The sequence below is a fragment of the Nannobrachium achirus genome, assembly GCF_963921795.1.
Source record: "Nannobrachium achirus genome assembly, chromosome: 13".
Classification (NCBI taxonomy): domain Eukaryota; kingdom Metazoa; phylum Chordata; class Actinopteri; order Myctophiformes; family Myctophidae; genus Nannobrachium; species Nannobrachium achirus.
The window spans coordinates 40,794,960-40,816,700 of NC_137833.1; the positions used below are offsets into that span (position 1 = coordinate 40,794,960).

Sequence of the window (21,741 nt, forward strand, 5' to 3'; positions counted from 1 at the left end):
TTTCTCCTTCAAAAACGGATCCATCCTCTTCTATTCCTCAATATTGTTCTGATCGCCTGTGTTTGCAGCACCAACACGCGCGCGCACGCACACACGCACACACACTGCCATCCTCCTGCCCAGGCAGTGACAGTCAGCAGCGGTGACAACAGCTGGTGGTCAGCTAATAGCTAGTAGTATCATCAGCGTTGTTGTTGTTATTGATCTGATGGTTAATCTGTGGCTGTCATAGTGGCTGGTGGTTGATCATATCGAAATAACGGATCGTCTGCGTCGCTCCCTCCTCGGCTGGCTGAGAGACGGAGTGTCAGTCGCCATGGAATGTCGTGTTCTGTCCATACAGAGCCATGTAGTCAGAGGATATGTGGGCAACAAGAGCGCCTCGTTCCCGTTACAGGTAAGAATTCAGTGTACGTACCCACCTGGCACAGACACAGGATGGCATCGATGCCACAGTGACTGACTTTCACGTTTCAAAGTCTCCCCTTAACTCTGACAGTGTACAAAATGGAACCAAATGAACCGTCAGACTTACAGACTGGTATTTGCCAATTTAGAGTAGACCCCCTAAACTAAAGGAACCCACAGATTCCCTGGAATCCACTTTGAGAACCACTGTATTATGCAGTGATGGTGATGGAAAAAGTATACTCAACTTTAATAAGTAAAAGTATCAATACGACCATATGTAGAAATACTCCATTACAAGTAAAAGTCCAGAATTCTAAACTTGAGTAAAAGTAGCCTACAAAAGTATTTGTATGAAAATGTTCTTCAAGTGCAAAAAATAAAACCAATCATTGTGCAGAATGTCCCATTTCAAGTTTTCCAAATGTATAACAATCTTTTGAAAATAGCAGTTCTACAATGCATCATTCGTGACACATTGTGAGCTTGTAGATCTGCTATTTTCAAATGGCCCAAATGTATGTAGGCCTATGGTTTAAGTGGTTAATGTATGGTTTGTAATAATCAATTTACAAAGTAACTAGTATAAGGTTTTCATATAGGTCTAAGTATTGTTAATTGGAAATACTCAAGTAAAGTACAAATGCCTCCAAATGGTACTTAAGTAAATGTACTCATAGTTACTTTACACCTGAGTATGTGCCATGCCATCATGGCATGCCATTGCACATAATGTGGCTATAATATACGCTCTTGAGAGTCCACTCCATTTGGTTCCATTTGTGCACACTACAGGGTTAAATTCAACACTTAAAAAAAGAACTGTGATCTTAAGTACTCCATTGGTGAGCTATCTATTCCAGGGGTCTTCAACAGGGGGTCCGGGACCCCTAAGGGGTCCTCAGAGTTACCACATCTTTGTTTCTTGCAAAGGGTTGCCCCACTGATCAATATTAAATCTCGAAAGACCCTAGGAGGTGCTCTTATTGGGCTCATTGCTTATGGAATACTTGTTTGGTATCGCGATGCCCCAGTTGCCTTAAAGTTAAAGCTCCAAACAGCCCAGAAGAACAAACTAATTAGGGTCGTGCTTGGTCTTCCCCCTCGGGCCCACCTTAACGATCATCACCACGAAAGCGTGGGGTGGCTCAAAGTAGCTGACAGTACAGCATCTTGCAATGGGCCTGGTGTACAAGATACACTACACCTCCAAGATACCTGTCAAACTACTTCCTAAAGGTCAAGGATGTCCACGATCACAACACCAGAGGTAGCTCCACCAATCATGTTTAACGTAGATTTAACACTAAACAAGGCTCTAATTCGTTCTCCTGCTATACCACCAACATGTGGAACGCCCTTACGCAAGCCTTAAAGGAGAGCAAATCCCTAGCCTCCTTCAAAATTGGTATGAAAAGTCACCTTCAGGCGGCTGCTACTCGTGACTTGTAAATAGACTAAGCCCCAATGCTCCCACACCCCCTTTTTTCTGCCTTTGTATTTGATATTATGCTTTTTCTGCTACTATGTTCTATCCGTCTGTCTTTCAATTTTATATGAGATACATAAAGTGTGGTTCCTGCGGAAATAAGCCATAGTGCTTTCTAGGATCTCCTTTTAGCTGACCTTGTACCAGTGATTTGTGCTGTCATGAAACTGTACTTTAAAGAGGTTTGGTTTAGAGGAGGAAAAGAGCAGACTAAGTACAGAGTGAAAGGTCAAGTTTATTAAGTATTGAAGGTTCAAGTGGTTAAATATCTGAAAACACAAATTGACATGACACCAAAATACATTATTGTGCTGTCAAACGATGTAACTAAATGGAATCTATGAAAAGGTTGTGGGGGTCCCTCTCTCTCAACTAAGGGATCTTTGGCCTGAAAACATTGAAGACCCCTGATCTATTCTCAAAAAGTAAATCAGCCCTTGACATTTTGCCCAGACTTGCATGTGTCACCAGTCAAACAGTGTAGTGATGAATGATGGCTATGAGTAGCCAAATTATGTCAGATAGTTTCATTAAAACCAGGGGTTATTTATGGTACATATTGGTGTTTGTGTTAGAAACTACTAAAGTAGTTTAGTACTCCTAGGCCTATTGTTGCCTACTAGGCCTATTGTTACCTGTCATAACATGATGACAATACTGATCACGAATCACTCGTGCATGTTCCATATGTATTTTATTCTATTAGATCAGTGTTCAGCAATGCTATGGCATTGGACACATATTGCTACTAGTACTACTGACATTGACAGACCGATTCATGGACATGGACTTAGAGACGGCATGGCGATGAATGTGATTATCTAATTAATTAGATCTTTATCAATAATGCTTTTCCATGGAGTTGACAGTCGACGGCAATAGTTTGCCTTAAGTCTGGCAATGTAATTGGATAACGGTGAAGTCAAGATGTTGATGATGAATGATGAAGGTGCCATGTCAGGTGCCAAAATATTGAGTTTGAAAATGATGACTATGATTATTATGATTGCTATAGTATGTCTTCTTCGTATGTTCTGACAGTTTAACAGTAATGGCCTTATTTGTCCCACCACATTGTAAGGTGTGCTCAAGTCTATTTTTAGACTAAGTCTCCAGGTTCTATTTTAAGGCTTGTTCTGTTCTGAGCTCTGTACTACTATGGCTTACTACTACAGTACAGAGGCTAATGTTATCTACAGCTGAAAAGGGATATTCTAGGACTCGGCTACTAACTTATCTTAACCACAGGTCCACTGCCGCTTGCTGAGGCTTACCACAGCTAGTAACTGGCACAACTTTAATGACGCTTACCACGATCAGGAAAGTGTACCAGGGGTGATCCACTGATAATTTTAAAGAACAAGCCCTTGTTTTGACACTTGGACTGTTGTACATTGCTAGATATAATACACTCTCACCCCAAATTGTTGGTGTTGAGCTGTGTAGAATCTGTGTCTAGAGTTGTGCTTACCATACCAGAAATTCAGGTAATAACGCAGGTGGCCATTATCGATCAAGCATTTGGTTATCCTATTAATTGACCAGTAAATTAGTGAAAGTGGCTGATGACTTTTACAATTTACCAGCAAACATAGCCTCAAGACCGAACACCTTTATTCAGCTTAATACTTAAGAATGCGCAAGAGTTATAAGGGATGTTTGTACGTGTCATGTAGAGCAACTTTAGGTCGAGACCTAAAAAAGAGAAATTTGCCCGAGACCCAAACTAGTGAAAATAGCAGATCTACAAGTTCACAACAACATGTAGCGAGCTTGTAGATTGGCTATTTTCACAAATTCTTTCTAATTTATGCAATTTCTTAGATTTTTGTATCTTTTTTATGTATTCATCTTTTTTTATTATTATTATTATATATATAGATTTTTTTTCTTTTATCATAAAAAATGTGTCTGTGACCCACAAATGGGTCCTGACCCAGTGCTCAGGAACCAGTGATGTAGAGTAATACTGATGATGACGATAATGATATTGGTGTTGGTGAGCATGTGGTGGTGGCTCTGCTGTCAGGGATGAGGTCTTATGTCCATTCAGTACACTCAACACTGCTGCACGAGGACCAGTGAGGAGCCAGGGCTCTGATTGGCTGACACAGGATTCCTCTGAATGACATCACTGAATATGGAGACAGCAGCTTCCATAGAAGTAGGATAGATTGAACGGATAGAATTAATAGAAACTGAGTGGATGGGAATGTTCATTTGGCTAGCACAGAATTAAATGAGAGCCACCTGATGGTATTTTCTTAAAAGGCCATGATCTATTTTAAAACTTTTTGTTGATTCTATCCGCTCTTTCAATTGTAGACATTAAAGTAATTGCGTGTAACTTTTATTTTAGTAGAACATTTTGTTCGACACACCTCTGGTCACATTGTCATTACAGCGTCTGTTTTTAAAATAGCAATACCCACAATTCAGTTTGAAAGAAAAACATGTACAGTAAGTACCTCTCCAAAACAAATGCTTCAGGCCTTTTGCTGAGGATATTTTGGAAAACGTTCTAACGGTCTATACTATCTTAGAAAAAAATACATTAGTATAGAGTACACATTTACGGTGCCTGTTTCTTTTTGGCGCAAGTGTCAGTGTCAGGATTTGTCCAAAATACATGTATGTGGAATACTTCTTGTGAAAAATAACTTTAAAAAGTTACACAGTATGAGGCCCATTCCCATACATGCATATAAAACATATCTGTGACAGATGTTTTTTATCTGTATCTTACCATCCACTTGATGTTTTGTATCTGTTTATCTGGCCCAGTGGGAATGGGCCTCACTTGATGGTGTAAAAAAAAGGCATACTGTACATTCCAAAAATGTCAACAAAGTGGATAGGAGTAGCTCCTGTAATGTAGCTAATACTAAAACAACGTACATTATTTCTTCCTCCTCACAGCCACAATGACCATGGAGGTGTAGGCTAGCCAACAATAATGTATACAAGGCTCAGTCTCACGAGGCAATAGGTGCGTCACTTGTTCCTTTCATATTTTGTTGACAAGTCCTTTTGACCCACAGTAGTATACCACATTTCTGTCTTGACTGGCCATTAATGCTAACCAAAAGGTGTTGTTGTCATTTATCTGCCAATGACTTCAGAGTAAAAAAAAATAAAAAAATAAAAATTTCGCTCAAAAACCTGAAAAAAGTGCACTACACTTCAATTCTAAAACATTGTCACATGACAGAATAACGGCGCTAACAGCGCAACCATCCAATGTTTTCTTGGGGTAAGCTTGGACAAACCAAAAGAAACGTGTCAGCTGGGTTATCAATTAAGATAATTAGGCCTAGATAAAATAATTGGATATTGAATATACGTCCCCGTAGGAAATATTCTATAAGAACATCAGCAGGTTTATTTTTTCTTTTTTTCCTCTGAAAGTGTTAGGCGGCAATTGAGTCTTAATTTTAGTGTGGTACTATGTAATGAGACATTTCATGCTTCCAGTCATGTTGTCAAGTAATTGAAGTTGTAAAAACAGATTCAATATGTCACTCACTCATAAAAGTAGAGAAATGTTGGTGTGACATGCTCTGCAGACTGTGCTAACAAGCTAAATAACACTATAAAACGTTGAGTAAACTTAAAGAGGTAAAAGATGAATATAAACAACAAAAAGCTGTGTGTGCGCTGTTGTAGATATTACAGTACATTTACGTTATCAATCAATTTAATCATCTTTACATAAACTGAACGTGAATTGTATTCTCAGTTATGGCTCTGACTCACAAATAAAATAAATTACACAATTCCATATAGCAGTGTAAGGCAGAGTCTCACTCACTCACACACGTCCATGCATGTAACTTTACTACAATATTTGGGATTAACTCTAAAGTGAGATTTCACTTTAAATTCAATTCAAGGATTAGTTCAAGTTCAAGGATTAATATTCTATGCTATGTTATGCTGTTTAAAACATGTACTTGTACTGTATATATACTGTATGTCGTGTATATGTAACTCTTTTGTTCTCTTTTTGCCTTCTATCTCTCCAGGTGTTGGGGTTTGAGGTGGACTCTATCAACTCTGTCCAGTTCTCCAACCACACAGGTGAGATCACTGAATGTACACTTGAAACTGGAGACTGCAGTCTGCTAGTCGGAGTGTGTACAGCACTGTTTCCCAAACTGTGGCTGTGGGTGTGTACTAACTGTGTACTAAATTAGAAAACAAATCTTTAAGAAATAAGTCGTGAAAATAGTAGATCTGCAAGCTCGCAACCATCGCTTTGAGCCACGCAGATCTACTATTTTCACTGGGTCCCGGCAAACATCTGATTTCTCTTTTGGATTTTGAGATAAAAAGTTTGGGAACCACTGGTGTTTGTGTGTATGCGAATGAATGAATGAATGAATGAGTATGTTGTCAAAGTCATGATGAGATGAATGAGTTGAATGCTATGCCAACAAGCAGTCTGATTTTCATGTCATGTTTTGGTGCATTTTATATTTGTAGGAACTCCTACATTTTGATGTATGGAAACTGATTTCGATTTTGCAGTTTATTTCTCAATTAGTTCAGTGTAGAGTGTGAAATTAACACTTTTCCGTCATCTAAATCATTGTTTCTCACACCCCTAGGGGTAGCCTACCCAGAAAATTGCACTTCTTATTTTGACTGATATTGGTTATGATTATCAATCTGTTAAATCTCTAAGAACTAACATGCTTCACAAGGACAATGTTTTGTTGCTATTTTCTTCCTGTACTTAGATTTTCAATTCAAGCTTTCAAGCTTTTCACTTTTACTTCCTCAGCCGCATGGCCAGAGGTGCTTCTATTTTTTGATGTCATGCACTTAGCAGCATGAGCTATGATTGGTCTACTTTGGAGTGCTCAGACATACAGTACAGACAAACATATACAGTACATACAGACAAACATGTTCTAGATGCCCAAGCCATAGCCATTTTTCCATTTCAATTACAAATGTAACTGCACATTTTTACCATATTGACTATGCAAACAATTTTGTCTTGTGTCAAGAATATACTGAAGGTGAAATGAAAGTTAAACTCTTCAAATTAAATAATTGAGTTTCAAATACAAAACATTTCAATGTTCACCAGTCTCTCATACAGTATAAGAGACTCCAGGGCTGAAGCACAAACATGTGTGCGTGTGTGTGTGTGTGTGTGTGTGCGTGTGTCTGTGTGTGTGAATAATCTATGCTCTGTAGACTCTGCCCGAACCAGCTGTAGGTTTGTTTTTAGATCTAGAATAAAGTGACATTGGTCTGTTCTTTACATCTGTTGAGCTTGTTTTAATACCAGCAGGGTCAAGGTGCTGGTCTATATTTAACCTGTGGTTGTTTGCACAGTGCTGTTTTTACACTGTTTTCTTGTTAGTTACTTCAGCCGCATAATAGACTAGGATTCAGGTTGTTTTGTCAGTGGGGTGCCGGTGCATCAAGCGATTAGAGACTGCAAATGTTATCACATAGTTTCCTAACTGCTTAGTTGGCTGTTTCGGAGCAGAAGGATCCATCAGATCCGTCACACTTCCCGTCACACTGACTTTTGAGCTACTTTAAGGTATAGTGTATGGGCAGTGGTTCACAAACTTCAAGGACCCCCAAATCAGTAATATTGGGCCGCGGACCCCGATCTGAAAATATTTTGTGCCATATACATTTTTCTGAACTGCCTGGTTTGTTTAAGATTCTAGATTTAAAAAAGCAGATCTACAAGCTCATGTGTCGCATTGCAATGCGATGTGAGCATGTAGACCAGCTATTTTCACATAAACAATCTACAGTATATAATAGGGTTAAAAGGGTGACACAGATTTTTATGAAATATGAGCTAGTTTTGCTAGGGACCCCCTGGGGGTCCCCATGCCCCATTTTGAGAGCCACTGGTGTAGGGTAAGTTTAGGTGAACATAATGCATGGCCAAGTTCAGATAGAGAAGGTGGGTGTTTCTTGATAATTTATCTTTAAGCCCCACAGAGTGTTTCTGGATTTATTGCTCCAAAACATCTGTGACAAGAAGTGATGAGCTGACAAATCCAATAACATGCTCTCTAACATGAAAGCCACGTGCATAGATAGATTATACGTACAGTACATGCACCAGTGACGATGTCAAATGTTATTGGTTCACTCATCGATGGAAGGTGGCGTATAATTTGATAATCCACACTGATAGAGTGTGTGTGTGTGTGTGTGCATGCGTGTGTGTGTGTGTGACCGGAGAGAAACATCATTAACAGAGAAACAATAAATGAGCCAATGGCGTATCAACACTTGTTTCGGTTAAACATTTCACGTACAAGACAGAGGGAGGTCAGAGCGGTGAAATGTAGCAGACTGTGGGAATTGCGACAGCAGCAATGATGACGACAGAACCAGCTTGTATCTATAGGACTGCCTCCTTCACTCTCTCACACACGCGCGCGCGCGCGCACGCGCGCGCGCGCGCGCACACACACACACACACACACACACACACACACACACGCATACATGCACAGAAGCGTGCCGTGAACACACACACACACACACACAACTGCTCTTCTCTCTTTTTTGGGGGCCCTCCGGCTTTCTTCTGGCTTGTTGCTTAGCAACCAGCACCACACCATGTGACCTGGCTGTGACTCACCTGGAGCTGCGACATCGTCAGCCTGCAGCAACCATGTCACATATCAAAACACACACGCACGCGCGCGCGCGCACGCACACACACACACACACACACACACACACACACACACACACACACACACACACACACACACACACACACACACACACACACACACACACACACACACACACACACACACGTTTGCAGTCGCTGATAACAATCATATACAAACAAATGCCTGCCCAGTGCTGCTCACAACAACATGTGAGCAGCACATGTGTGACAGACAACACAATAAAGCTTACATGCAGAAATGCTGTGGAATGACAAGCCACGTAAACCTCTCTAACTCAACACACACCCACGCTGGTTGATCTGCATGTATATAGTTTAGGTGCATTACATGTGTACATGTATGTATGTGTGTTCCCATGTGATTATGTGCATGAGTCCGGAAGCCAGCCGCTTATAAACTGTCAGTGAGTGTGTCCAGTAAGTGAGAGGCTCTCTGCTAACATCCAGCCAGGAATGAAAATGTGCCATTTTGCTGACTCCAGCTACAACCTAGTGCTTTAGTGCGAGCAAAGCAGAGACCAGGCATGTCACGATTTTGATGGGAAAGCTCTGGAAAAAAACTCATTTGCATTCCTGACTAAAAATACTTCAGAGTAGGGTTATTCTGGAAGCAGCATCATCATCATTTATTCAATTCAAGACCATGATCATATGGAGCACAGAATCATAAATAGACATTATACAATAACAATATTCAGTACAGATGTAGCAAAAGGCATGGTTGACAACCTGTGTGGTACCCACTATATATGCAGTAAGTGCATTAATAGAAAGAAACCATCACAGCAGATCACCTGGATCAACTGGGGGATAAGTGCCTGGCTAAAGGGCACTGTGGCAGTGTCTGTGGGTACCATAGATGTAATGCCAGCCACTCACAGTGCTCTGCTTGAATTTACCATCCTGCCAGTGTCAGTGATGAAACCACTGCCTTTTTGGTCTCCGCTGATTGTTTGTTGTTTCTGCCACCTCAACAGTCTCAGCTGTGCATTATATATTAAGCCTGGTTTAGATTGTGTTGTACGACCATGTCGCGCTCGCTGAACATAACAGATCTACAAGCTCACAACGCGTCACGCCCCTCGACACATTGGGAGCTTGTAGACACGCTGTTTTTGATGAGCAACACCGTTGTAAGACAGCACAGCTAAGCAGCTTCTGCCATGATGTTTTGACAGCAGCTGCTATGATTTTCTATTAGACACTTTTGCTGTTTGTTGGTACAGCAAGAAACAGTAACTTGTTCAAAGACATTAGTACTATAAACCTTTGTGACAACGCTATTTCACAAAGTGAGACAGTTAAGAATATCAGAATAGTTTTTGATTACTCTTATCTCTTGAACTATCCAATCCATATGTTTATAATATTACTAAATCAGATCTTTGAAATCAGAACTAGTATAGAAATCTTGGTGTATGAAATGCATTCATAGTCACAATTAAATCCTCAGTTTTAATTCAGCTCTTGAAAGCGTTGATTTTACTGTGTGTAGCAGTGGAACGGATCGCTGCACTGTGCTTTTCTCTGGCCTACCTGCCACAGCTAAAGAGTCTCCTTTCCGGTTGCTTTTCACGACCGGAAGTTCCAAGATGTTGGATTTGAATTAGGCAAAAATGGCTTCAAAACCATAGAGTTATAATAATGACCCTGCCGCCACCTATTATTTTCAATGAATCTTCTCCCACCCGGTCCTCTGCTTGCCCCATGGTCTTCTCCCAGCTGGATGTGCCTGGAAAACCTCCCTGGGGAGCTGACCAGGAGGCATCCTTAATGGATGCCCAAACCACCAACTGACTCCTTTTCTATGCAAAAGAGCAGCTGGCTTTACTCTGAGTCCCTCACTGATGACTGGGCTTCTCACCAACCTTTACACCTAAAGGGAATTGCCAGCCACCCTCCTGAGGAAAACCAATTTGGGCTGCTTGTATCAGTCTTGGAATAACATTTCCTCATACCATCCTGTCCTCTCCAGGCTACTCTCATTGGAAGGGGCAGGTGTTGACAGCAGACGAGCTCCATGTTCTTTATGAGGGAATCAAGCTGAACAACGTACACCACTATGATTACGTTCTAACAGGTAACATAGTTCTCACACGCACGCACTCATGCACACACACACACACACACACACACACACACACACACACACACACACACACACACACACACACACACACACACACACACACTCTCTAGTAAAAAGTACCTGTTTGCTGGTGTGTCACCCCACTTGACTTTCCTAGTTAGAACTGTGAATAGAAAGTGAGTATTTTTAATGGATAAACAGCTATTAGATCATCATATCCTGATTCCAGTGAGCATTAAACAGACGTTATACATTATATAATATTATATTTAATGTTATATTTAGGGTACACCAGAGACACATCCTTTCTGGAGATGGTGGTGGACATTGTTCAGGAGTTGAAGAGGGCTAACCCCAACCTGGTTTATGGTGAGTAGTATTTAACTCTTCATCTACACAAGGCTTTTGATTTACTTCATGAAGAGAGCTGTATGAAGAAGTCCAGTGCAACTCAGACTGCAAGTGACACTGACCATTGGTTGTGAGAGAACTGTGGCTGTTGCAAGTAAAAGTCCAGGACACAAAATGTACTTGAGTAAAAGTAGTACCAAAACGTACTTAAAGTACCAAAAGTAGAAAGTACTCATTATGCAGAATATCCGCCTTCAGAAGTTTTCTAATTTATAAAACTTGACATTTGTGGAATCTGTGGAATCAGATTTCATATTTTCACATAGTATCAGCGACTGTCATTGCAGTCAAGGCCAGACCATCACCTATATTGCCGTTCCTATATGACCACCCTAAGGTCTTTGTTTGGGTTCTTCGGTTATCATCCAAGAACAAAGCCATGCTGCAAAGTATAAAATGACTGCTTGTGATTGCAATCAAAGTACTGCTTAAAAATGCAACTGGGAAATTAAACCATGAAGGAAGTGGCCCTGACTCGGCTGACTGAAGCAGAAATGTCTGCACAGTGCACACTATTGTTATTTGTATTGAAGTATCTGGAAACAGTTGCACAGATTGTATTAATTATTTGGAGATGTATTAGATTATTGCCTTAAAGGTTATCAATGATTATAGATAGTCTTGCATGGTGGCAACGTCATCTTGAACTTTATCAACTTTATTGCCACATCACAGGTTTACAGGTGTGAACCAGTGGGGGAACTTGTTTTTTCACAAGCTCCCGGCTTTTACAAGACACACATCTGGCAGGTGTAGCCTAGTGTATGTCTTGTACTTTGTGAGTAGCTGTCTGCTGTGTAGTAGCTGACACTCACTCTTGTGTCTTTTCAGTGTGCGATCCTGTCCTTGGAGATCATGGATCTATGGTGAGTTACTGTGTGTGTGTGTGTGTGTGTGTGTGTGTGTGTGTGTGTGTGTGTGTGTGTGTGTGTGTGTGTGTGTGTGTGTGTGTGTGTGTGTGTGTGTGTGTGTGTGTGTGTGTGTGTGTGTGTGTGTGTGTGTGTGTGTGTGTGTGTGTGTGTGTGTGTGTGTGTGTGTGTGTGTGTGCGTGCGTGGGGGCAGATCTGAGCCACATCCAGATTGGAATCTGATTTGTTTAAATGAGTCATGTGACCTGCTAAACTAATTTTAACAAATCGGATTCCAATCTGGATGTGACACAAATTTGACTGCCAGTTAAATGGGGCCTATGTGACAGATGGATTGTTATGATCCAACAGAATCATTCTGTATGACCACTGGATGTACACAGTATGTGTATCTGCATGTGTGCGTGCGTGCGTTTTTATTTTTTTAATGCAATTCATTAGGTTCAAGCCATAGTACATCATTTATCAGAATCACTTCTGCTCAGACAGAACCTACTTTTTGTTACATTTAACATTCAGAATCCCCCCCCACACACAGCAATACAGAAACAAAACCACTACAAAACTAAAAACACAAAAAGAAAGACAACATAACACCAAAGGTACAGGGTCCAACACACCAATTCACCTTGTCTACTCAACCTGGGCTGGAAATGTCCACTAGATTTATGACTGGTTGCCACATCTTTGTGCATGCGTCTCTAAGCCGTGCTTCTCTCTGTCTCCAGTACGTTCCTCAGAACCTCCATCCTGTCTACAAGAACAAAGTGGTTCCAGTTGCTGACATCATCACTCCGAACCAGTTTGAAGCTGAGTTGAGTTGTTTCGTTTAACCGCATTTAACTGTTGAATTGAATTTAACCGATTTTTTATTTTATGAATTATGGTTATATTAGAACAATATCAAACAAGATATCTTCAACTTAACAGTACAACAGTAGTCTTGTTGACTAGCAACTAGATAACCCAGGATCTTTGGGCATGTATTGCCTGACCTCCCCTACTTGATGAGTCAACCTACCCTTGTGAATTAGTAGAGCAAATCATTGGCCCATTGTTGCAATAATATCACAAGGTATACATACAGTATAGCCATTTGGCTTGCACAGCATCACAACTGCAGGGTGGTGAGTTAAGGCTGATTTTCCTGTCAGGTGGCTCCACCTAGTGGTGTTTTAGGCAAACTACAGAACATGACTAAAAGGTCATTCAGGGCACATCTGCTTCTACTGGTTACACTTAAGCCCGTATGGAGAGCTATCCACCGCAAATTTGAGGTGGAAAGCTTTCCACCTCAAGTCAGAAAATAAGTGCAGGACATCATAGTCACTCACGGTGGAGTCCTGTACACCGTAACTGACTGGTCTAGATCGACCAATCAGTGAACGGGGTGTAGAGCCTGTCTGTCTGATAGTAAAAACAGAGAGATGTGTTGGGACTTGCGGTGTAAAGCTCTCCACCGCGAGGAATGATGTAACGTTGTAGTTTCATGACTCAAAAAGACTCGAAAAGACTACACCGCGGTGTAAAGCCTTCCACCGCCCAGGCAACTATGATGCCGGCTTTACACTACACAAAAAAACGGATCCCTACCTAGTGCTAGTCTGCTACATTTTACACCTTACATAGTCATGGGGTATAGGAATTAATTTCTTCATAACAATTTCTTCCCGTATAAATAGAATCCGGGTTTGTTTGATACTACGTTCCAGTAGATCTTTACATTTTCTTCAACATTCCTAAAAATGTTTGCTGCTTTTATTGGCTGTGAGTGTCTTGGGCCCTGTTAACAGGATGCTTGTTTTGTGTTTTTGATTAATTTCAGGTTATTGACAGGAAAAAACATAAGCACAGAGAAAGATGCTGTAGAGGTAAAAAATATATATATAAATTTTTTCCACTTTTTAGCTGGTTTTGGTTTGAATTTGACTGTGGACAGGCAAACTAATCTTCAGTATAGACTAACTGAGTGGTTGTTTGTGTTTGTGTGTGTTCACAAGGTGATGGACATGCTTCATGCTATGGGTCCAGACACAGTGGTCATCACCTCCTCTGACCTCCCCTCCAGACTGGGAGACCGTTTCCTGGTCTCACTGGGCAGCCAACGCACTGGTATGTCTGTCAAATCCTGAGTGGTAACTGCGGATCCATTCGGTTACATTTGTGCATTATATGTGTTTGTCATTGACAGTAGTTGACTCAGGCAGAAACTCTCCATATTTTGTCTTTTCATGTTTTTCATAAATTAAATGCCAATTTTGTACTTGTCGTATGACAGTAGGTGTCGCCCTTTCTTTGACGATGGGTTCCCAGATTGCACAAAAGATAGCTGATCTACAAGCTCACAACTCATTTCATCAGGAGGAGGCATTTTGAGCTTGTAGATCTGCTATTTTTGTAAAAGATATGACAGTTTCAGCCTATAATGACATGCCCAACAGAGGCGATAGGTTGAAAAAGTATTTTTGTGGGTTTTATAAATGTTTTAACCAATGAAGGGTTTTAACAAGTGACTGAGTAATAACTGCATTTTATCGATTGGAACACTTTTTTTTTTTTTACGTTTCTTGAAAAGTTGACAGTTGTGGAATACAAGGTTTCTCCCTGAGAGCGACAATATCTCCTGTTACTGTCCAGTTCTTCCAGATGGCAGCCGGTCAACGCAAAGAGTTCGTATGGACGTTCCCAAAGTAGATGCTGTGTTTGTAGGAACCGGGGATTTGTTTGCTGCTATGCTGTTAGCATGGACACACCACTATCCCAATGACCTAAAGGTACACACACACACACACACACACACACACACACACACACACACACACACACACACACACACACACACACACACACACACACACACACACACACACGCATGCATGCACGTGCACACACACAGACACACACAGACAACCACAGTGCATGCATGTCTGTCCTGGAAGGGAGTCCCCTCTTTGCCAAAGTTTCTTTTCTGTCCTGTTTTGTATGGTGTGGCTCCTAGGGCAGGGGTTTTCAAAGTGGGTGACGGGGCACCCTGGGGTGCCGCGACGGCGGTCCAGAGGTGCCGCGAGATAATTTGATAATAATGTTAGAAATGTATTTGGACATTTAAAAATATATTTAGTATCATTTTAAACTTTTAAAGTTATTTTCAGTCAGTTCTAACCAAAATGGCTATTATCTCGCTTTCCTCGCAACATAATCGCTAAAAATATGCTATAAATATAAGGTGCTGGGAGTGAAAATTTGGAATATAATGTAGTAGGGGTGCCTCGGATGAAAGAAATATTTATAGGGGTGCCCGAGCCAAAAAAGTTTGGGAACCCCTGTCCTAGGGGGACATCCATGTGTCTGTGTCAGGGCTGGGACGATAATTCTTAAAAAAAACACTCACAAAAACATTGCCGCAGAGATTTTAATTTATCGTGGAATTGTGCTCCGTCACTGGGACGAGAATTCAGTACCACTTAAATCCCTCTATAGCCTACTTGATTAAACAGACCTGCTCTTATTTCACTTCACACAAATCACTTGCCAAAAATTGCAGATCTACAAGCTCACAACAAGCTTGTAGATCGGCTATTTTTGGCGAACGTTCCCCCCACAATAAAGATGCTGGGGGTTGAAGTGTTAACAAAAGTGGCATTTTAAGTTTTATGCACATTTTGATTATCGCGATAATATAGTTTTATTGTTGCCACAATAATCGTGACGTGTCTGTGTGTTGTCCGTGGCTAATCTCGCAAACCATTCAGCACCACATGGGTTGTGCATGTTGCCTGTAGGCCATGCATGCGCAGTGATTTTGTGCATTTATGGAAGGATGATCTCAGATACACTGTCCTGCTCTTTCAGATGGCCTGTGAGAAGACGTTTTCAGTGATGCACCATGTTATTCAAAGGACCATATCGTATGCTCATGGTAAGAAAGAAAAATGTAGTAATTGTTGAAATCATTAGGCTTAGGATTTGGGATATTGTTCTTTTTCCCCCTCGGTTTTATGCATGAGTGTTTCCATCTGTGGCAAGTGTAAAATCAATTCCGCTACTGAAAGAACCTTTCGGCAGATTTGTCACCACGGTATTGCCACTACATTGTGTTTCTCTACTAATGTATCTCCAATTTATTGCGAACGTCGTATCTCCAATTTATTGCGAACGTCCCATGTTTGGGAGTAAAACCGGCCCCACACAGCAATCTGCATCTTTAATTCACGGCCTGCATCAGTGTTCAAATATTTGTACTGCATAAAAACTCAAAAGTCTTTCAAATGTCTTAATATTTCCATGCCTCTTTTCTCCCGGTCTGTCCCCTCCTGTATCTATCTTCCTTTCCCTCCTCTCTCTCTTTCTTGGTGCCTCTCTCTGTCAGAGTTAGCAGGTCCTGGTAGAAGGCCTAGTCCACCCCAGTTGGAGCTAAGAATGGTTCAAAGTAAAGCTGACATAGAAGACCCTGCTATAGTTATGGAGGCCACAGTCATATCCTAACATTAACAACATTTGACACACTAAATCCCCTAAAAAAAAACTACAACAAATCTGTGTCCCTATAAGTCCCTGAAACCAGTCAAATCCTCATCAATGCCAAACAATGACATTTCTTAGGCTTAGATGTCTTCATATCCTAAATCCCAAATATCACTGACCCTACCCGCTTTCCTCCCTCCATTCCTCATTATCCCTGACCACTCAGACCCAGCCCATAATAACCCTCGAATCTCAAACTACCCTGTACTTCTCCCAGTTGTTCTGAACCAGAGCCATAGATAGAACGTTCCCAGGCAGCATGTCGTCGGTGCCCTTTCTCTACAACCGAAGCACCATAAATACACAACATCGTCGGAAAGATGGTCAACTTTCTGAAGACGAAGATTCTTCAAGCTGCCGTGGAATCGCTGCTTGAGCTGGCAGCGCCGCTGCTGAATTCCTTTTCCATCTCTTGTCTATCTAGGGCTCTTTTCCGACCCCCACACCGACAGCATCCCCCAACCCCTCTTGAAAACCAATGATTATATGGAGACATACAACCAACCACCCCCAACCACCGCTCCCCAAAAAGAAAGTTAAAAAAAAAGAAAAAAAAACGCACAATGTATAGTTGTTGTATAGATGTTGTACTATAATTGTATTGGACCATTCTGTATGATAACTTCTATCTGACCTGTCTATTGGACCATTGTGTTGATGCTAACAATATCATTCCAAACAGACGTGGAGCAGTTCTGACACTCGTGCGTAGCCTCCTGTAGTTCCACGAGTTGCCATCAGCTAGGTAATAGTTAGCTGTCTAATAGTCTGTAATATAGCAGGAGCTCATTCATTCCAAACTCCGCTTAAGAGAAGTTCCACTCAACCACATCTCATATTGTCCAATGAGCTAACATATCTGAGCCTTCATAGGCCAGTGTGATCTGTATTAGAAAATAAAAAAATAAGCCTCATCCGTGTCAGAACCTGCCCATATAAGAAGGCCGAACCCAGAACCTTATATCTCAAGAGTTGTGCCACTGAAGTTTGCCAGAGGCATCAGTATGCAACAAACATGCACGTGTCACTTTGCAGAAAGTAACCGACCACAGCTTTTTCGTATTTTATTTTTTTAAAGATTATTTTTAATGCTCTATTAGTGGCAGTGAACGGATAAAGGCAGGGGGGAGAGAGGGGATGTGTGGTTGTATTCAAAGCCGGGCCTAACAGACTATTGCCTTATTTATGTGGAAAGTGCTGTTGAGCCACCAGGGTAGACCCCCTAGAAGCAGCTTTTTGACTTGATTCACTCTCCCAGTGTAATGATATATCAATATGAATTATATGTTTTCTACAGAATTAATGTTCTGCTTTTCACAAACAAGGAAATGCCGGTATTTGCATTATTATCTTTTTCTTTCTTTTTTTAACAATAATTTTAGAGGCATTTCAGTTTTATTGGATTATAAACACAGTGGCTAGTGTAAATAAAGGAGTGTGAACATGACTTGTGACAAAGGTCACTATTCAGACCAATGATGTTGTGAGTACACGCCACGGCATGTGCCTTAGCCCAGTGGTTCTCAAACCTTTTAGTGACAAGGACCCCCAAAATGATATGTATTTGGCCGCGGACCCCCATCCGAAATGATTATGTGCCAGGCGACCCCCAGAAGAGAAGATTTGTGTTAAAACACTTAAAAGATATTTCAAAAATAGCAGATGTACAAGGTGGCAGCGCACACTGTGACCTTGTAGATCTGCTATTTTTGAATAGCCAACTTATAAATGGATAACAAAGTGGTTAAACTATAGTATGATGCTGTATCAACACATTTAGCTGGGGACCCCCTGGAACTTCCCCAAGGACCCCAGGGGGATCCTACTTTGAGAACCGATGCCTTAGCCTGCCAAGCTTGCAGGACAACACAGGAGAATGAGATTAGGATATATTTATACAGTAGTTATATATCATAAAAAAAAAGTGTAAACAAAAACATCTCAATTTTAAAACAATAAAAACTTTCAAAAGTATTTCATAAATACAATGAAAAAAACGAAATAATCTCCATAAATAAAATTGAAGGAGCAATGGAAAGAGCAGAAATTCAAGCTCACGACATGTCGTATCGTGATGTGTTGTGATAATTCTCTTTTGGGTCTCGAGCTAAAAGGTTTTGGGAACCGCTGTGTTGACAGACTACAGTAGGTTGCTGTGCTTCTCTCAATTGACGACGGAGCGTCCAAAAACATGCAGATGACATGGAGATTTTTGTTGCATACGGATCTCATTGCTTCCTGACAGAATGTTAGATAAGCTCACACTCACAATAAAACATGTCCATTAAGAGGCAATACGGCCAATGTTGCTACAGTAACAAAGAAAAGAAGTTCCCGGAAGTGAGCGCTCAAAAAACTGGAGGCTTAACAAAAGTCCCAACATTGTGTCAGTCGGTGTCCCAACTTTGTCAGGTGTATGGCTCTGGGCAGGCCATTGTAATACTGTACTGCTGTTGTTTTCTCTATGGACTGTACTGTGATACTGCCTTAGGAATCTGACGTCACAACCACAATAATACACTCACTGGGGGTAGATTAAGAAGAAGAGGGAAACGAATCGGGTGTAGCAGAGAAAGAGGAAGGAAATGGCCAAGTGGGTGGGGAGGAAACATTGCTGAATATTGCAGTATAAATTGTGCTACATGTAGATACCACTTTTACTACATTACATAGTTTGTTTCATCGTTCCTCGGATAAGATGATGATACTGTAAAAGATGAGACTCTTCTGCTTAGCTTTTTTTTTTAGCTTTTAGCTTATTTTTTTCTTATTTTTTTTCATTGTTTACTGTAATAAACAGGTGTTACCAATGATGCTAATTAGGTTTGTGTTCCATTCTGGTCGAACAGAGTCAGGGTGCTGATATTGTGCACCAGTGGGTCTGAAAGTGGGGTCCGGAGACCCTCAAGGTTCCTCGAGGTTCAAAATGGCCCCCATTTAAAAGCCTGAGAACCACTGTGCTACATTACATGGAACAGAGCCTTAATTAGTATAAGTGGCAAGACCTGTGAAGGAAGTAAGGAGGAGGCCCAATTTCTTTCCTAAATGGCTGCTGTGCGATAGAGCCTATCATTTGATTTGGGGCCAGGGCCGGGGTTCTGTCCAGCAAGAAGGTTTGGGAGGCCTTGTAATGCGGTAGTCAACACAGTGCAACTTTGTGTATGACTATTGTATTCTATGATGATTGATGTGTCTGTGCACTCGGCCATCCTGGTTTCCCGCTCGGCTCTGATCCACACATGCAGTTTTCCCTTTCAAGTTGGGTTAACAAACTAGTCAGTCGTATGTGGTCCAAACTTGTCTACCCGTAGTGTCTGTGTCTGCGTGTGTCTGTGGTGAATGGTCTGTGCTACGGTTGTTTTCTGGGTGTGTGTGCGTGCGAGCGAATGTATGTGTATAAATATACTGTATATTTCCTTTACGATCACAGGGTTTTGTGTGTGTGTGTGAATGACTGAGTCTGTGTGCAATAGGAGAAATCACTTAAAATCAAATTGACCACTTTCACCCTTCGTGTCCCTGTTTTGGGAATTCCAACTTTTTGAAAAAATAGCAGATCTACAAGCCCCCAACGCATTGATGCAACATGTTTTGAGCATGTAGATCTGCATTTTTGAAATGTGTTGAATAGGGTCCAAGTGTTCGACAAAGAGGGAGGACAGGGGAGATGCGTGGCAAGGAGAGAATATGGGTGTTGTTCAGCTGGGCAAGGGAAGGGGTGCATTCGTTAGATTAGGACAATCATTCTGTATAGTCAAAGTCATGCCTCCAACAGCTGTAGAGAAAATACGCTTTTGTGTCAAGGGGACCTTTGCATTTGAATGGAGAGGTGTCTGTTCTTGTGTTCTTAACAGCCTTGCATTGAGTGAATGAATATCGAAACCTCTTCAGAGTTACAGTACATGGTGTTATATTGTAATGCACTCCATCTTCGCCTCGCTGTTTGTAAGGGTTAAAAAACATTTCTGAGCCAACTATGTCAGTGGTTCCAGGTAGAGTTCTCAAATTCTGCCCGAACACGACCATACCCAAACCCAACCCCACATTTCGGGTAGGGTAAGGCCTAAAATGTGTGCTAATTAGTCTGGCCGGGTAGGGCCTCGGGCCCAGGCCCGTTGAGAACTCTAGTTCCAGGAACCCCCAGAAGAGAAATTATTAAAAAAAAAAAAAAATCGAAATTATGAAACATTTTCCAATACTTTCAAGATGAAAGGTTCAAAAATAGCAGATGTTACAAGCTTGTATGAGCTTGTACATCTGCTATTTTCTTATAGCCAATCTATAAAATGACAAATTGTCCAGCATGCTTCCTACCCACATCTGCACTGTGCGAGGGAGCCACGCGTCAAGAAGTAGCCAATCTACAAGCTCACAACACGTCGCAGCCGCCATGAGTTCTGAGCTTGTAGATGGTCTGCGTCACATGACCAAATATAACTCCGACATACCCGGTCCTCCCCTTCCTGTTTGATTGTAAGCCCATAATGAACACGTCTGCCGCGATCTGTGGCTGTGGTCCTCTCCTGTCCTCCTAAATAAGACCGTTTCATCTCTTCCATCTTTGTTTTTCTGTTCTTGGTGGCCAAAACAAAAAGACAAAAACAAAAACGAGGAAATGTAATAATCAATGTTTGGTAACTGTTTTTAGTGCTATGTTTTTTGGAGCGTTACGAGTATTTTCTAACATGTTACAATAAAAGATTGTAGTGTACAAATTCACATTTATAAAATATATATATAGATATATATATGAGAAATGTATGTTCTAATGCAATAAAGAGAGAGAGTAAGAGTTATTGAAATCCAGTGTTGTCTTGGTTAATGTTCTGCAACGTTGTTTTATATTTTACATTTATACATTGTACTGTATGCATTTGATTACATTAATCCATGTATGCGTGCGCGCACACACACTGACAGCAGAGGCAGCCATGTAAGGCACCAAACTGATTGTCGAGAGCAGTTAGGCGTTCAACTTCAGTGCCTTGCTCAAGGGTACTTTGGCCATGGTGTGGATCAAACCTGGAGCTTCTAGGCTCTACCTCCTGAGCCACTGCTGCCCCTATACTTCCAGCCTGGTAGACCATCCCGGTCATGTTGAATTCCGCGACCGGGATGGTCTACCCGACTAATGATTCCATACATGTCATCATTAATATTTACCCATTAAGACTTCTACAAATGCCTTCTAAATCAGTAGTTCTCAAACCTTTTTAAGCCAAGGACCCCCATATTGATATATATTTGTCCGCGGACCACT

At 41.2% G+C, this 21,741-nt stretch overlaps 1 protein-coding gene across 2 annotated transcripts; it reads left to right on the forward strand.

Moving 5' to 3' along the window:
- Window positions 1–21,187, forward strand: pdxkb (pyridoxal (pyridoxine, vitamin B6) kinase b). Of its 2 annotated transcripts, none has more exons than XM_080740969.1 (11): window positions 1–397; window positions 5,923–5,977; window positions 10,564–10,668; window positions 10,963–11,046; window positions 11,920–11,954; window positions 12,686–12,771; window positions 13,783–13,828; window positions 13,958–14,069; window positions 14,595–14,731; window positions 15,810–15,876; window positions 16,327–21,187. In XM_080740969.1, the coding sequence occupies exons 1-11, from the start codon at window positions 317–319 to the stop codon at window positions 16,440–16,442; spliced, it is 924 nt and encodes a 307-aa protein (XP_080597095.1). In that variant the 5' UTR covers window positions 1–316; the 3' UTR covers window positions 16,443–21,187. The 2 variants fall into 2 exon arrangements, with proteins under 2 accessions (XP_080597095.1, XP_080597096.1); XM_080740970.1 differs by having other exon boundaries at window positions 16,699–21,187.
- The last annotated feature ends 554 nt before the right edge of the window (window positions 21,188–21,741 follow it).

What these genes read in the sequence shown, in the direction of transcription:
- pdxkb (XM_080740969.1), top strand. Translation starts at nt 317, where the DNA reads ATGGAATGTCGTGTTCTGTCCATACAGAGCCATGTAGTCAGAGGATAT. An exon ending in CCGAACCAGTTTGAAGCTGA is followed by an intron (nt 12,772 to 13,782) that starts GTTGAGTTGTTT and finishes GATTAATTTCAG; the next exon opens with GTTATTGACAGGAAAAAACA. An exon ending in ACTATCCCAATGACCTAAAG is followed by an intron (nt 14,732 to 15,809) that starts GTACACACACAC and finishes CTGCTCTTTCAG; the next exon opens with ATGGCCTGTGAGAAGACGTT.